Genomic DNA, 17,701 nt, shown 5'->3' with positions numbered 1-17,701 from the left:
TGGCATATGTATTTTCAGGGCATGGTTCTTGTCATCCTTTTCAGTTTTACAGACATTTCCTAGGTGTATACACAATATGTTTCATGAATAGAAAAGTAAGTGTGATTAACTGTAATGTGCCTTTCATTTAGGGGCTTCCCAGGTCGTGTGGTGGTAAAAGTACCCACCTGACAATGCAGGAGACATAAGAGACATGGGTTTGATCCCTGGGTCGGGAAGATCCCCTGGAGGAGGGCAAGGCAGCCCACTCCAGTATTCCTGCCTGCAGAATCCCATGGACAGAGGAGCCTAGTGGGCCACAGTCCACAGGGTAGCAAAGAATCAGACACGACTGAAGTGACTTAGCACACACGGATTCAGTTTCTAGCCTGAAACAGGGTGAAATGTCTTAAGTTTTTTACATTACAAATTGTTATCAAAAATGTTTTGAACATATACCCAATATGAGATAATCCACCTTTATACCTTTCCTCAAAATAAAAATGAAAAATTACTATAGTTAAGAAATAGACTGTTACTATGAAACAGAAGTAAACACTTTAAATCAAATTTGAAAAAGAATAAAACTGGATTTTTCTTCTTTTCCTTTCATGGGTGGTGCAAAGGAGAGGGGGTTCCTCCAAGACTCTACCTTCTCCAGTTCCAAAATCTGCTGCTTCTGCTCTTCATCCAGACTCTGAGTTTTGCTTTGCAGAAAAGCTCTTTCTTCTTCAAGCTGAGATAATCTTTCATTGGCCCTTGATTTTTCTGATTCTAGATCTTTAATTGTAACCTCCTGGGTCATTTGAGTTGCTTGAAGCATTCCAATATGACCTAACACCCCAAAAGAAAGCCCCAAATTCAAATCTGTTACCTTGTGGTACAAAATAGTTTATAGTTAATGACACAATGTACTTAATACCTAAGTAAAACAAATGGTCTGCATGTACAAATAGTTCTTTGGTTTCAACAGAAATATTGACCTTGGGAATACTTATTATCCAAGTACTCATTACAATGTGTATTACATCACTGATGCTGCTCCCTGCACCCAGGACCATTCCAATCATTTCTGAAGATTTCAAGCTGTTTTAAGTTGAAGTAGAAACAACTCCTCAGGGTACATATAAAAGTCTTGGGAGTAAAACAAAGTAAGAGAAGAGGCACTGAGTAGCACTGTGGCACTAAAATGAGTAACTTATTCTTTTCCAATCTTTTTTTCCCAAATTCTAACATAAAAAGGAAGAAATTTGCATGCAGCAAATAAAGATGGCAGGCAGCAGTCTGGTTGAAACTAAATTTGTTTTAGACTACAGACCTGATAAAGAACTAAGGCAGAGTAAGAGACAGATAAGAAGAGCAAGGTTATGAAAAACTGAAATAAATGACAACAGCAAAAAAAAAAAAGTGGTGGGGCAGGGGGAGGATCTAAGCAGAGCTACAGAGGTGAAAAGTAAACACGAGAAAAATTCTCAAGGAAGTGTTAGAACAGAGGCTCTCAAAGTGCCCTGCACCAACAACACAGGCAGTATCTGGGACCACCCGTCAGAAATGAAGCCCACCCCAGACCTACGCATCAGAAACTCTGGGGCTGGGGCCCAGCACCTGCGGTTGTACAAGCTGTCCAGGTGATTCTCATACACATAAAAGTTCAAAAGTTGCTACTTCAGAGGCAGGGTAATTTGGGATTCACTGATGAGCCAATCAGATGACATCCTCATGGAACTTGTTCAGAGGCCTCCCTGGGCTTACCAAAATGTCACTTCAGACTGAGATGGGTCACCCTCCTCCTCTGGGCACGTGAGTCACATCAGGTGGGGCAGCCCAGCTTCAGTGTATGCAATGATCCTTATTAATAAACCAAATGAAACGAGGCTGCTATAACGAAATACAGTTTACTAATTTAAGCACTTTAAAATATTTATGTTTTAAAAGGACATGTTTTTAAAGGACTAAGAAGCCTCTTGGAGTGTTTTTCTTTTAGTGAATGCCTTATTGGTGCTAAAACCTATAACTCTTGGGACTTCTCTCAATGTCCAGTGGTTAAGACTTTGTCTTCCAATTCAGGGGGTAGAGGTTTGATCCCTGGTCGGGGAACTATGATCCCACATGCCTCATGGCCAAAAAACCAAAACATACAGTAGAAATTATACTATAAATTCAATAAATTCAAAAATTCAATGAAGACTTAAAAAAATAATAAAAACCTATAAATCTTAACTTTTTATAGAAATATATTCCTAAAAGTTATCATTTGCTTCTCTTATGATTAATCAATAACATAACAGAACCCTTTAACATATTTAGAACCTAAATAATTTAAAAATAAGAGAAAATAAAAAAGGCTAGTTTTGTCTTGAATTAACATTTAAGTGCTGGTCTTAGCTGAGGAATACACTAAGAACCGTGGTTGGACATACTAGCTTTGAGGACAAGATCTGAGGCTTGCTGTTGTAAACGTTCTCTGGCTGCTGCCAGCTCACTTTCCACCTCCTTGTGCCTGCTTAATAAGGCCATTTCTCCCTCCTTGGCATCATCAAGCTGTTTTTGAAGAACCTAAGAAAGATCAAATAGCCATTGTCAATATGTAAGAATGATACTAGGCTAAATAATTCATATAAACTTCCAGCAGCAACTATCTCCTATTCAAAAGTCAAACTTAACAATACCTAGAGTTTTCTATCTGTATTAGTGACACATATCTTGTGATCTTCATGTTGGCTATGCAATCCTTTCTAATATATTTAAATGCTGCACAGATATTAAAAACACACCTATGAAATTTTCTATGCCAATAAAACTAAGAGACTTTCCATAGAGACTCTTCAGCGCTTTTTTTTTTTTTTCAGAAATTGTTCCATACCCCTATTTAATTCAGGTTTACAAAGCAATGTTAATTTTCTGTTCAGTGTCTGGATATCAAAGAATGTACAGACCATCACTAGTGAAGGGAAAGGAAAAAACACAACTAAAGACCAGTGTTTTAAACTTCCCAAATCACTAGAAAAATATTAATATATTATTTAAATAAAATCCTCCTGTAAACAATCAACAAGGTTTTAAGCTTATCTTTTTGGGCCTTTAATATCTGAAATTGTTATAGGAAATAACAGCTACAGGGTAATAAAGACTGTGTGTGTGTTAGTCACTCAGTCGTGTCTGACTCTTTGCGACCCCATGGACTGCAGCCCACCAGGCTTCTCTGTCCATGGAATTCTCTGGGCAAGAATACTGGAGCGGATTGACACTCCCTTTTCCAGAGGAACTTCCCAACCCAGGGATCGAACCCTGGTCTCCTGTATCGCAGGCAGATTCTTAACTGTTTGAGCTATAGAGAAGTCCTAGTAAAAATAAATAGTCCTAATAAAGATGATCCTTCCACTGATTTTCTCACAAAAGTAGGAAAAAATGCCAAATTAAAAAAAAAAAGTGGTCTAATCAAAAAGAAAAAGACAAAACTGGGGGAAAAAAAAATCCACGTGTTGAATGTACTATTCTTTACTCACCTGAACATTGTTCTCCGCTGTAACCAGCGCTATTTGAAGCTTTTGGCATTTGTCACGGAGACTTCCGGCTTCATCCTGTACCATCTGTAACTCTGTCTTTAATTTTCCTATGGTTTTTCGCAAAATTGCTTCTTGTCCCTGAAATTCTTTTCTAAGATCTGCTTCCTTTTCTTTGCTAGCCTGGAGGCTTTCTGCTGTAAAAAGCTGTGACCTTTTCAAAGTATCCAGCTCATGTTCATAAAAGGACTGAGCTTTATGCAGCTTGCCTTCATAATCCTCAACGAGCTTCTTGCGCTCGAGCCTGAGCTCCTCCAGGGTCTTATTTAAGGCCTCCACCTCCATCCGGTGCAGCTCCTCTGCTTTCTCCTGCCCCTTGTTGACTGAGGCACTGTGATCCTGCTGGCACTTCAGCAGCTCTTGGATCTCCCGTCTGTGAGCGGTTCTCAAATCTTCCAACGCCAACCGTTTGTCTTTTTCAAACTGTACCTGGAGTTGTCCAAAACTCCGTAATCTTTCCTCAAATTTCCTTCTAATCTCCTCAACCTCTCTAGACATGGTTACTATGCGCTGGACATGCTGGGCTTCTGCACAAAGCTGCATGTCCTCCACTCTGTGCTTATAAGCCTCAAATTCTGTCAAAGCCTGCTGCTTCATTTTTATGTGATCTTCTAAGGATGCTTCTAAAACTTGAATCTTTCTCCTAAGGTCTAACTCCTCGGTTACTCTGCTTTTATACTGCAATATTTTCTCTCTTGTTTCTGCAAGAATTTGTTGGATTTCTTCTTCATGAGCATCCTTGAGGGCTTGAATTGCAGATTCGTGCTCATCATTTTTAGTGTTCAAAGCATATATTACCTGCATGGTTTTGAAGAAAAAGGAAGAAGAATCCAGTAGTAAACCATATTATTTTCTAATTGTTCATTCATTCATTTGGGTCGGTATTTTTTTCTATGTACATAATATTAGCTCTGATAAATATTAAATATTGAAACTTCATGTATAGTTTTTGTACTCACAGATTTACTTGGCAAATTTACTTAGCCCAATCTTAAACTCTGTATTTGAAGACTTTTTAATCAGAATTTTAAAGCATTCAAAATTAAGGATTTATTTTTTCCTAGAAATGAACAGTAAGGATGAAAGTGACAAAGAAGGCTACCTGGTCTATGAGAATGGAGTTTTCCTGTGGCCCCATCCACCTTGGGTAACCCCACATGGCATGGCTCATAGTTTCATTAAGTTACACAAAGCTGTGATCCACCTGATCATTTTGGTTAGTTTTCTGTGACTGTGGTTTTCATTCTGTCTGCACTCTGATGGATAAGGATAGGGGCTTGTGCAAGCTTCCTGATGGGAGGGCCTGGCTCTGGGGAAAATTGGGTCTTGCTCTGGTGGGCAAGGCCAACCTCAGTAAATCTTTAACCCAATTTTCTGCTGATGGGTGGGGCTTTGTTCCCTCCCAGTAGTTTGACCTCTACCCCTATGACCTCTTCCAAAAGGATTTATACCAGCACACCGAGCCTCCCAGGATTGCTGCTGTCAGGGTCAAGCCTGGCGGGCTGCAATCCATGGGGTCACAGAGTCGGACACGACTGAGTGACTAAGTACAGTGCGTGAGGGGACGCTTTAGGTCTTCCCAAAGGTCTCTTTCAACTGCTTAAAGTCTGGTATATTTTAAATGTAGAAACTTCCTTTTCTAATTCCCTATGCTCTGTTTTTAAATCCGATCCTTTTCACTCCTAAGTGGTCTCACAAAATTCAATTAGCACTTTTGTGTTCACCTCTCAAATGCTGTGGTTTTATTCACTGCCTACTTTTCCTTCTGCTTCCAAGCAAGCCAAATTCCTAGAGCCAGAGTGTTCTGAGTACAGGTCTTTCTTTACATTTTCATCCTTGGGTTTTAATGATTCCACTGAGATTTCCTCACCTAATTCCAATGACAACATGTTCCCTTTATAGCAACACTCCCACTCTTTAGGTTCCTTGATGTCTTTCGTTACAGCACTGTGGTCCAACAGATACAGCCACAGCTGTTACTTAAGACTTATTAGAAATGTGCCTACTTTTTTATGAAGTAAAAAGACATAAACATAAAAACTATACACTCCAACAATCCAGAAGCTAAATATCAGTGTCCTGGAACTTTGTTCATTTTAATGTGATCTTACTCTGGATTTAGAAATGAAATCCAACACCAAATACGTTTGCAATTATACAGGGGCTTCCCTGGTGGCTCAGATGGTAAAGAATATGCCTGCAATACAAGAGACCCAGGTTCAATCCCTGGGTCGGGAAGATCCCCTGGAGAAGGGAATGGCAACCCACTCCAGTATTCTTGCCTGGAGAATTCCACGGACAGAGGAGACTGGCGGACTACAGTCCATAGGGTAGCAAAGAGTTAGACATGACTGAGTGACTAACACACATAAGGATAAAATACACACCAAGTTTCAAAGCTTAATACAAAATAAGAATGTAAAATTATGGTGCAGAAGTGGCACTTTTTGTAGAGAACTTGTTTATGCAGCCGGAGGCAACTGAGAGCACCTGGCTCTCCACAGGTCCTGGGAATTGCAGATCCTGCTGCTAAATCTAGGCTGGCACCTGCTAGGCCTGCAGCTACACTGGCAGAAGGAAGAATTCACCCTGGAACTACCCCACTGCAAGGACTTCACTCTCTCTGCACAGGGCTCTGTCTTAGACACCCAGTCTCCTGACCATACTTCACTAGGTCTGCTATATCTATTTTCTTACAGCATGAATGACATGTAATTATACCAAAGGAAAACAGATTGAGATGGCAAGATACCTTCTGTCTGGCCACAACTACCCTTTGTCCTACAAGGACCACAGGAAGCTATGTGCACAGAAGGGAAATAAAAGCTTATTCACAGTGTCTCTCTTTTTTTGAATAAACCTAATTCCAAATTCCAAGTTGTGTTCCTAATGAGCTAACACAGATCCCCATGGAAGCCTCCTTTACTTTACACATTTAATCTTAAAGGTAGCCTACAACCAAGAAAGCTGGGTGGTTTCCTATTCCCTTCCCTCAAGGTGATACCTGTCTACCACACAGATACAAAAAAGACTGGAGGGGGCACTATGGGAAAAGACACCAACTGGCCAGAGAGAAGTCCATCTGCCAGAGGGCCTAAATCAGAGCTGGTCTAGGTCACAGGTTGCAGGCCTTCCCAGGGCATGTCTGCATGCATTCCCTCTTCATCTTACTAAGCATGTGGAAGAAAAGAGATCATCCAAAGAGATGCCATTCCCAAAGAAAACAAGTCACACTGTCATCACTATGCTCCAGGAAATGATCTTGAAAAGGACCAGACTAAGGAATATAAGGAATATATAAGGAATCCTATATAACTGGGGATTAAAAGGGAGAGGGCAGCAATATGTGAGCTTCCCCTCGTCAACTATTGAAATACCCTTCTCTTTTTTTTTCTAATTTAATTTCCCTCTGATCTTTGAGAGTCAGCTCAAGTTCTAACCTCTTTTAGTAAGTCTTCCAAGACCACGCACATTCATGAGATTCTATTTTTTTTCTTTATACCCAATGTCACCATTTCCTTACTACCACTCGTTCCTGAAACTTGGTAAATGTTATATGGGTTAGATTTGGGGGTCCCTGACCAGAAGGCTGGACAGCTGGGTAACAATATTAGAGAGCCCAGAAAGTAGCTGAACATTACAAAAGCTCAGGAACACATAAAAATGTGAATAGAAAGGTGAAATTAAAGAGGATAGAGGTTATGAATTAAAGCATTAAATTAAAACAGAATTTAAGAAAAGTAAACAAAACATCTGATAAGTAATAGGGAAATATTATGGTGAGGCTTTCTATTTCTTCTTATATTCTAATCCAGGGATCAGCAAACTAGAGCCTGAAATCCAGATATGGCTGCTGCTTGTCTTTTGTAAACAAAGTTTTATTGGAGCAAAGCTATGCCCATTCCGTCATGCGTGCCTACAACCGCCTTCCCGCTGTAACGGTAGAGTTGAGTAGACGTGGAAAAGACTTTATTACCAACTCTTCTTCTAAACTATACATAGCTATCTTACCAGTCAAAACTGGCAGCCAAAATTTTTTTTTTAGTGATTTTGCACTAGCTTTGTTTACTCTCTACTAAACAGTCCAGGCTTTGTACCATACATAGAGAATACCAATTATGTGATTCTGAAAACACACAAAGTAAATATAATATCATACTGAAGATACAAGATATATTTGTATCTTCCAGGAAAAGCAATGTTAAAATAAATTTCTAAAAATTTAAAAATGAACGATAAAAAGATGCCAAGTACAATAACAATTAACAGTACCAATAACAGTTGTACTTATGCCAAGCACAATTAGCAGTGCTGTCATAAATAATTTAAAATATACTATTTAATTATATTATTTTTAAATGAGTTAAGTACCTTAACTATACAGAGTGTTTTCCAATTGCTCACTTTTCTACATAATTACAATTACTAGGTAACTATTTATTAGTATGTTTATCTGATTAAATACTAATTCTCAGATAAAGGTAATATAGATGGTTCCATGTTCTTTGAACACATAGAAGATACATGACTTGAAGTAACAGAATGGACTCAAATGGAAATTTTGACCCTAGGTAAAATAATTTCTCCAAGCTTCAAGTTTCTCAGTTAAATGGGGATCATACTTATTCTACAAGTGACATTGTTATAAGGTCAACTTATCATTGACATTTTAAAATGATGTTATATAAAGCTGTTTTTAAAAAATATAAAGCACTATAAGATATAGAGGCCTCCTTATTAGTTACATCATTTATTTTTCAGAGAGAACGAGACCAATTTTAAAAGAAACTACAGTAAGTGATCATAATCATCCATAAAATTGGCTATCATTTTCCACATAGGAAAAGGAAATTTTCTAATGTCTCTTTTCATAAACTATTTTAAAAGACATTAAGAGCCATTTGCAATTTTCCTGGAACTATGAACATTCATGGAATGGGACAGTACAATCATTTCCACAATTTCATGCAATTTCACAGTTCCATTTTATGCCAATAATGCATAATTTAACTATACATCACATGATGAATAAGCAATTTTGAGTAATTTTTATTTTTTCTATGAAGATTTTCAGATAATCTTGCCTGCAGATAAAATGAGAACAATTCTACATCCTAGTTTTTAAAATGCTACTCCAGCTCAGTAGCTCAGTCATGTCCTACTCTGTTACCCCATGGACTGCAGCACGCCAGGCTTCCCTGTCCATCACCAACTCCCGAAGCTTATTCAAACTCACGCCCACTGAGTCCGTGATGCCATCCAACCATCTCATCCTCTTCCTTGTCCCCTTCTCCTTCTGCCTTCAATCTTTCCCAGCATCAAGGTCTTTTCAAATGAGTCAGTTCTTTGCATCAGGTGGCCAGAGTATTGGAGTTTCAGCTTCAGCATCAGTTGTTCCAATGAATATTTAGGACTGATTTCCTTTAGGATTGACTGGTTGGATCTCCATGCAGTCCAAGGGACTGTCAAGAGTCTTCTCCAGCACCACAGTTCAAAAGCATCAATTCTTCAGCGCTCAGCTTTCTTTATGGTCCAACTCTCACACCCATAAATGACTACTGGAAAAACCATAGCCTTGACAAGCAGACCTTTGTTGGCAAAGTAATGTCTCTGCTTTTTCATATGCTGTCTAGGTTGGTCATAATTTTTCTTCCAAGGAGCAAGCGTCTTTTAAATTCATGGCTGCAATAACCATCTGCAGTGATTTTGGAGCCCCCCAAAATAAAGTCTCTCACTGTTTCCCCAGCTATTTGCAATGAAGTGATGGGACCAGATGCCATGATCTTAGTTTTCTGAGTGTTGAGTTTTAAACCAACTTTTCATGCTCTTAGGTAAAAATAAATCTCTAGTTAGGTAAAATGATACTTAGGTAAAAAAAATCGCATCTGAATAGTTCTCACTGTTGACTGCTGTGAATTGAACTGTGTCTCCTCTCCAACCCCACAAAAGCCACGTAGTGAAATCCCTCACTCCCAGTATGATGTTACATGGAGATAACGGGACGTAATGAAATGCAGATGAGGTCATGAGGATGGGGTCCTCACAATGGGACTTACAGCCTTTATAAGAGACACAAGAACACTTGCTTCCTTGCTCTGAGTCTGCTACATGAGGACACAGCAAGAAGGTCTACGGTACTTTGTTATGGTTGATGGAGCAAATACACTGGCAATATAAACATGTTCTCATTAACAGCTAACTCATTAGTAATAAAGTATGTTCACTGGAAAGTATATTACCTTAAAATATTTTAAGTGAACCTCAATTGCTGCACATTATACAACAGGTTTAACACTGCTAAGGTGAGGGAATCGCTGAATAAAGGATGATACATTCACACAATGTAATACCAGGAAAGCACGGAAGAGCACATCTCATTTAGGAGGATATTTCAAAGAAAAAGCTTTGCATATAAGGCAAATGCACCTGTTACTATATACAGTTAGAGCCAATTTTATACAGAGAAAACAATGAGTGTGCATGTGTGCAGATACATATTTCAACTATTTTTAATATTTTTAAAGATTTATTTATGGATTTGTTTATTTTTGGCCATGCTGGGTCTTCGCTGCTGTGTGGTGCTTTCCTCTAGCTGCTGAGAGCAGGGGTGGGCGGGCTACTTGCTAGCTGCGGTTCTCGGGTTTCTCATTGCAGGTGGCTTCTCCTGTTACAGAGTACAGGTTCTAGGGCGTGGGGGCTTCAGCAGTTGTGGCTCAGGGGCTTAGCTGCTCGGCGGCACGTGGGATCATCCAGAAACAAGGATCAAACCCATGTCTCCTGCATTGGCAGGCAGAGCTTCAACCACTGGGCCACCAGGGAATCCCCAGATACATATTTAAAAGTGTACCACAGCTTTCTTACATAAGAAATGTAAGATATACGTATATACAATGGAATATTACTCAGCCATTAAAAAGAATACATTTGAATCAGTTCTAATGAGGTGGGAGAAACTGGAGCCTATTATACAGAGTGAAGTAAGTCAGAAAGAAAAACACCAATACAGTATACTAATGCATATATATGGAATTTAGAAAGACGGTAACAATAACCCTGTACGCAAGACAGCAAAAGAGATATATAGAACTGTCTTTTGGACTCTGTGGGAGAAGGTGAGGGTGGGATGATCTGAGAGAGTACCACTGAAACATATATATTATCATATGTGAAATAGATCGCCAGTCCAGACTTGATGCATGAGACAGGGTGTTCAGGGCTGGTGCCCTGGGATGACCCTGAGGGATGGGATGGGGACGGAGGGGGAAGGGGGGGTCAGGATGGGGAACATATGTACACCCATGGCAGATTCATGTCAATGTATGGCAAAAACCACCACAATATTATAAAGTAATTAGCCTTCAATTAAAATAAATTAATTTAAAATAAAATAAAATGTTAAAAAAAATTTTTAAAAAGTGTGTAAGTAAATTAACCAAATTTTAACTGAGGATATTAAGTATGACTAAACCTTCTGTAATGAATGTATTTTACTATGATAATCAGAAAACAAACCATTTAAAAAGATTAACACTAACAGTGCTAAAAGGATGAATCAATACTCGAAATGCCTTAGCTGTAGATAAACATAACACTGAAAACGAAAACAGAAAATTAAAGGAACATTAATTACGAACAGATACCCTTCAAATTTCCTTAAAAATCACTAACATAAAACTGATTTATAAAAATTATCCTTAAACTTTTCCAAGAATATTGAACACGCATCCTTACTGCAATACTTATAAAAAAACAAATAAACAGATATTTTGAGGAAAATGTAAAAAACTCAATTACCTAAAGTTTAACGGCTCATTAGCAAATCTTTAATGGTCAATTCCTACTCTATTCATTCTTCCCTTCAACAAAAAGTTACTGCACACCTGCTACACGCCAAGACCTGTAACTGGCACAGAAAGCATAGCAGTGAACTGGATTCGTATGCGCAGTGTCTACTCTTGCAGCTTAGTGGAGACTGACCTTAAAGAAATATTAACCCAGTGAGTCAAAGTGAAGTTTTGTTAAGTGTCACAAAGGAGGAGAAATAAAAAATGGGTCTTTGCTGGGGTGCTAGTCAGTTCAGTTCAGTTACTCAGTCGTGTCCAACTCTTTGCGACCCCAGCATCACAGCACGCCAGGCCTCCCTGTCCATCACCAACTCCCGAGTTCACTCAAGACTCACGTCCATCGAGTAGTGATGCCAGCCAGCCATCTCATCCTCTGTCGTCCCCTTCTCCTCCTGCCCCCAATCCCTTCCAGCATCAGAGTCTTTTCCAATGAGTCAACTCTTCGCATGAGGTGGCCAAAGTACTGGAGTTTCAGCTTTAGCATCATTCCTTCCAAAGAAATCCCAGGGCTGATCTCCTTCAGAATGGGCTGGTTGGATCTCCTTGCAGTCCAAGGGACACTCAAGAGTCTTCTCCAACACCACAGTTCAAAAGCATCAATTCTTCAGCACTCAGCCTTCTTCACAGTCCAACTCACATCCATACATGACCACTGGAAAAACCATAGCCTTGACTAGACGAACCTTTGTTGGCAAAGTAATGTCTCTGCTTTTGAATATGCTATCTAGATTGGTCATAACTTTCCTTCCAAGGAGTAAGCGTCTTTTAATTTCATGGCTGCTGTCACCATCTGCAGTGATTTTGGAGCCCCCAAAAATAAAGTCTGACACTGTTTCCACCGTTTCCCCATCTATTTCCCATGAAGTGATGGGACCGGATGCCATGATCTTTGTTTTCTGAATGTTGAGCTTTAAGCCAACTTTTTCACTCTCCTCTTTCACTCTCATCAAGAGGCTTTTTAGTTCCTCTTCACTTTCTGCCATATGGGTGGTGTCATCTGCATATCTGAGGTTATTGATATTTCTCCTGGCAATCTTGATTCCAGCTTGTAAGAGAGGGTGGTAATGTATGAGTTTCCCCTTATTCTGAGTAAAACGCTTACTTTATATTAATCAGAATCTTTAAAAAAATTTTTTATTGATGTACAGTTGATTACAATGTTGTATTAATTTCTGCTGTATAGCAAAGTGATTCAGTTATACACACACACACGTAAGTGTATGTGTGTGTATTCTTTTTCATATTCTTTTCCATTACGGTTTATCACAGGACATTTAACCAGAATCTTAGTCAAAATGTTAAGAACATTTTTACCAGAATGTGTTTTAGTCTAAATGTTAAGGGGAGAGCTATAGCAATAGAAGGGTCACGAAGACTCGGACATGACTGAGCGCCTAACACACACACACACAGAGATACAGTAACAGGGTGAAGGAACCTAAAGTGACAGACACATCGATGGGCTGGCACAGGACTCCACGAAGACCACGACGTGCTCTGGCCTTAGGAAGGTTAGACACTGTCCGTACTGCAGAGACACTCAGAGTTGCTGAGCTGGACAAGATCCAGGGGGAGAAACTACTGAGAAAGAATGAAGGGGACCAAGGCCTGGGTCTTGGGTGGGGTTCAGAGGAGGCTGAGGACACGCAGACAGAGGCAACCTGCTGAGAGAGACGGGCTAGAGTGGAAGCCGGGCATCACAGTTCTAGGTGCAAGGGAAGGGCAGGGGATCTGGTCAAAGCCTGCAAAAAAATCAAGAAAATGAAGACTTGAAGCCCCTGCATTCAGAATGCGTATCTCAGAAATAATCTTTGAGCCAGCACATTCGGTAGAGTGGTAAAGGTGGAGCAAGTAGACAAGTGGAGAAAGTGGATGAGTGGACAGTGAGAATGGAGGCAATTTAGCTGGAAAGCGAAAAAAATAAAAACCTCCAAGAAACAGTTGATTAAAAAAAAAGAAATACAGAGGGACAACTAGAATGATGGATTTGGAGGGAGCAGAGTCCAGTCAAGGGAGAGGTTCTTTTTTGTTTTTTAAAGAAGAACTGAAAATGTAACCTAGGGAAGGGCTAATTACTGCATGAAAGTCATGGAGAAAGTTTGAGGCAAGGATTTCCTGACACGGGTGGAGAGACTGGCATTGACTGAAAAATAGGGAAGATGTCCTTCCAAGAGAGCAAGGGTCAAGACTGGGATTTGAGCTGGAATGGGAAGATGGGCAACTCCTGTCTGATGGTTGCATACTCTTCTGTAACAGACAGATGAGATCCTGTTTCTAGAATGCAGAAGCCATCAGCAGCTTTTCTCCACTGACCATAAATGATGCTCCTAACGTTGGTGAGCAGCTCATTCCATCTTCCCAGTATGTCTGCCTCAGGACAAACTCAACCTCACAAGGACCATGAGCAGACCCTGTCATCACTGCTTCTCCAGGTAACGTTTTTCCTTTTTTCTTGCTTATTCAGAAATTCTGGGTATTTGTGCACTTTCCTTTTGTGATCAATGCCAGAGACAGACAGACCAATAGATGGAGAGAGAGGAGGGGAAAAAGAGAGAGAGAGAGCAACAGAAAGGGAGGGAGCTCACCCTCAGAGTATATAAGCACTACATGAGGCACAAGAGAACTTACAAAGTGAAAAGGAGAAATCTCAGATTCTCCTTTCTGAGAAAAGCTGCTGATGGTGTCTGCACTCTAGGAACAGGTTCTCATCTGCTACTGCTGCTGCTACTAACTCACTTCAGTCGTGTCCGACTCTGTGTGACCCCACAGACGGCAGCCCACCAGGCTCCGCCATCCCTGGGGTTCTCCAGGCAAGAACACTGGAGTGGGTTGCCATTTCCTTCTTCAATGCATGCAAGTGAAAAGTGGAAGGGAAGTCGCTCAGTTGTGTCCGACTCTTTTCGACCCCATGGATTGCAGCCTACCAGGCTCCTCCATCCATGGGATTTTCCAGGCAAGAGTACTGGAGTGGGGTGCCATCGTTCTCACCTAAATTTTTTTAAATGTCTGATACAATTAACCTATGACAAAGAATATATAATGGGGAAAAGAGCACCTCCTCAATAAATAGTGTTGGGAAAACTGGACAACTACATGCAAAAGAATCAAACCAGACCACTTTTTCACACCATATATGAAAATAAAATCAAAACGTATTGAAGACTTAAATGTAAGATCTGAAACCATAAAACTCCTAGAATAAAATGTAGGCAGTATGCTTCCTGAGAGCAGTTTTAAGCAGTATTTTTTTGGCTATGTCTCTTCAGGAAAGGGAAATAAAAGTGAAAATAAACAATCGGTACTACATCAAACTAAAAAGCTTTTGCACAGTGAAGGATACTCAACCAAAAAAAAAAAAAAAAAAAAAGGCAGACTACTGAATGGAAAGATATTTTCAAACAATATATCTGATAATGAGTTAATATCCAAAATGTATGAATAACTCATACAACTCAACATCAAACAGATAACACGATTAAAAATGGGCAGAAGATCTGAATAAACATTCTTCCAAAGAAGACATATAGATGGCCATGAAAAGATGCTCAACATTACTAATCATCAGGATATGCAAATAAAAACCACAATGAGTTATCACCTCACATCTGTCAGAATGGCTATTATCAAAAGACAACAAATAATAAGGACTGGTGAGAATGTGGAGAAAAAGGAACCCCTGAGCACTACTGGTGGGAATGTAATCTGATGCAGTCACTATGCACCAATGCACAGTGACAACTTTATGAAGGCTCCTCAAGGATTTAAAAATTGAACTACCATGCAATGCAACAATTTTACTTCTGAGTATTTTTCCAGGAAAAAAAAAAACACTAATTCAGAAAGATATATGGACCCATATGTTCACTGCAGCTTTGTTTACAACAGCCAAGTTATGGAAGCGACCTAAACACCCATCAACAGATGAATGATAAAGAAAATGTGATATACATACATACCACCCACACACACACTATGGAGTGTTAGCCATGAAAAATGAAATCTTTAAAAAAAGTTTTATTTTATATTGGAGTAAATCCCTTATGATTATACAGTGGAAGTGAGAAATAGATTTAAGGGACTAGATCTGATAGATAGAGTGCCTGATGAACTATGGATGGAGGTTCGTGACATTGTACAGGAGACAGGGATCAAGACCATCCCCATGGAAAAGAAAGGCAAAAAAGCAAAATGGCTGTCTGGGGAGGCCTTACAAATAGCTGTGAAAAGAAGAGAAGTGAAAAGCAAAGGAGAAAAGGAAAGATATAAGCATCTGAATGCAGAGTTCCAAAGAATAGCAAGGAGAGATGAGAAAGCCTTCCTCAGTGATCAATGCAAAGAAATAGAGGAAAACAACAGAATGGGAAAGACTAGGGATCTCTTCAAGAAAATTGGAGATACCAAGGGAACATTTCATGCAAAGATGGGCGCAATAAAGGACAGAAATGGTATGGACCTAACAGAAGCATAAGGTATTAAGAAGAGGTGGCAAGAATACACAGAAGAACTGTACAAAAAAGATCTCCACGACCAAGATAATCACGATGGTGTGATCACTCACCTAGAGCCAGACATCCTGGAATGTGAAGTCAAGTGGGCCTTAGAAAGCATCACTACGAACAAAGCTAGTGGAGGTGATGGAATTCCAGTTGAGCTATTCCAAATCCTGAAAGATGATGCTGTGAAAGTGCTGTACTCAATATGCCAGCAAATTTGGAAAACTCAGCAGTGGCCACAGGACTGGAAAGGGTCAGTTTTCATCCCAATCCCAAAGAAAGGCAATGCCAAAGAATGTTCAAACTACCGCACAACTGCACTCATCTCACACGCTAGTAAAGTAATGCTCAAAATTGTCCAAGCCAGGCTTCAGCAATACGTGAACCGTGAACTTCCTGATGTTCAAGCTGGTTTTAGAAAAGGCAGAGGAGCCAGAGATCAAATTGCCAACATCCGATGGATCATAGAAAAAGCAAGAGAGTTCCAGAAAAACATCTATTTCGGCTTTATTGACTATGCCAAAGCCTTTGACTGTGTGGATCACAATAAACTGTGGAAAATTCTTCAAGAGATGGGAATACCAGACCACCTGACCTGCCTCTTGAGAAACCTGTATGCAGGTCAGGAAGCAACAGTTAGAACTGGACATGGAACAACAGACTGGTTCCAAACAGGAAAAGGAGTATGTCAAGGCTGTATATTGTCACCCTGCTTATTTAACTTATATGCAGAGTACATCATGAGAAACGCTAGGCTGGAAGAACCACAAGCTGGAATCAAGATTGCCAGGAGAAATATCAATAACCTCAGACATGCAGATGACACCACCCTTATGGCAGAAAGTGAAGAGGAACTAAAAAGCCTCTTGATGAAAGTGAAAGTGGAGAGTGAAAAAGTTGGCTTAAATCTCAACATTCAGAAAACTAAGATCATGGCATCCAGTTCCACCACTTCATGGGAAATAGATGGGGAAACAGTGGAAACAGTGTCAGACTTTATTTTTCTGGGCTCCAAAATCACTACAGATGGTGACAGCAGCCATGAAATTAAAAGACGCTTGCTCCTTGGAAGGAAAGTTATGACCAACCTAGATAGCATATTGAAAAGCAGAGACATTACTTTGCCAACAAAGGTCCGTCTAGTCAAGGCTATGGTTTTTCCAGTGGTCATGTATGGATGTGACAGTTGGACTGTGAAGAAGGCTGAGTGCCGAAGAATTGATGCTTTTGAACTGTGGTGTTGGAGAAGACTCTTGAGAGTCCCTTGGACTGCAAGGAGATCCAACTAGTGCATTCTGAAGGAGATCAGCCCTGGGATTTCTTTGGAAGGAATGATGCTGAAGCTGAAGCTGAAACTCCAGTACTTTGGCCACCTCATGCAAAGAGTTGACTCATTGGAAAAGACTCTGATGCTGGGAGGGATTGGGGGCAGGAGGAGAAGGGGACGACAGAGGATGAGATGGCTGGATGGCATCACTGACTCAAAGGACGTGAGTCTGCGTGAACTCTGGGAGTTGGTGATGGACAGGGAGGCCTGGCGTGCTGCGATTCATGGGGTTGCAAAGAGTCGGACACGACTTAGAGACTGATCTGACCTGTCTGATTCCTTTTCAAATTCTTTTCTCATTTAGGTTATTACAGAATATTGAGCTGAGTTCCTTGTTGTATACAAGAGCTCCTTGTTGGTCATCTATTTTAAATATAGCAGTGTGTACACGTCAGTCCCAAACTGCCAATCTATCCCTCTAGCCCTGGTAGTCATAAGTTCCTTCTCTATGTTTTCATTTCTCTTTTATAAATAAGTTATTTAAAACTCATTTAC

The 17,701-nt window shown here is 40.0% G+C and overlaps 1 protein-coding gene across 10 annotated transcripts in view; it reads right to left on the bottom strand.

Annotated features, from left to right (window-relative positions):
• The window catches only part of FAM184A (family with sequence similarity 184 member A), a 122,157-nt gene that overhangs the window by 66,184 nt on the left and 38,272 nt on the right, over window positions 1–17,701 (bottom strand). For all 10 annotated transcript variants that reach the window (XR_011568416.1, XM_070795896.1, XM_070795899.1 and 7 more), the window contains exons 2-4: window positions 3,486–4,340; window positions 2,400–2,535; window positions 632–813 (exon numbers count right to left, since the gene is read on the bottom strand). Coding sequence is in view for 9 of the 10 variants with exons in the window: in XM_070795896.1 (XP_070651997.1) it covers window positions 632–813; window positions 2,400–2,535; window positions 3,486–4,340 (1,173 nt within the window). In the remaining variant the exon portion in view is untranslated. The remainder of the gene's footprint in view (window positions 1–631; window positions 814–2,399; window positions 2,536–3,485; window positions 4,341–17,701) is intronic.

This window comes from Bos indicus, chromosome 9, assembly GCF_029378745.1.
Source record: "Bos indicus isolate NIAB-ARS_2022 breed Sahiwal x Tharparkar chromosome 9, NIAB-ARS_B.indTharparkar_mat_pri_1.0, whole genome shotgun sequence".
Taxonomy (NCBI): Eukaryota; Metazoa; Chordata; class Mammalia; order Artiodactyla; family Bovidae; genus Bos; species Bos indicus.
Note: the sequence above shows the minus strand (reverse complement) of the source record. Positions and strands in the feature narration are given on the sequence as shown.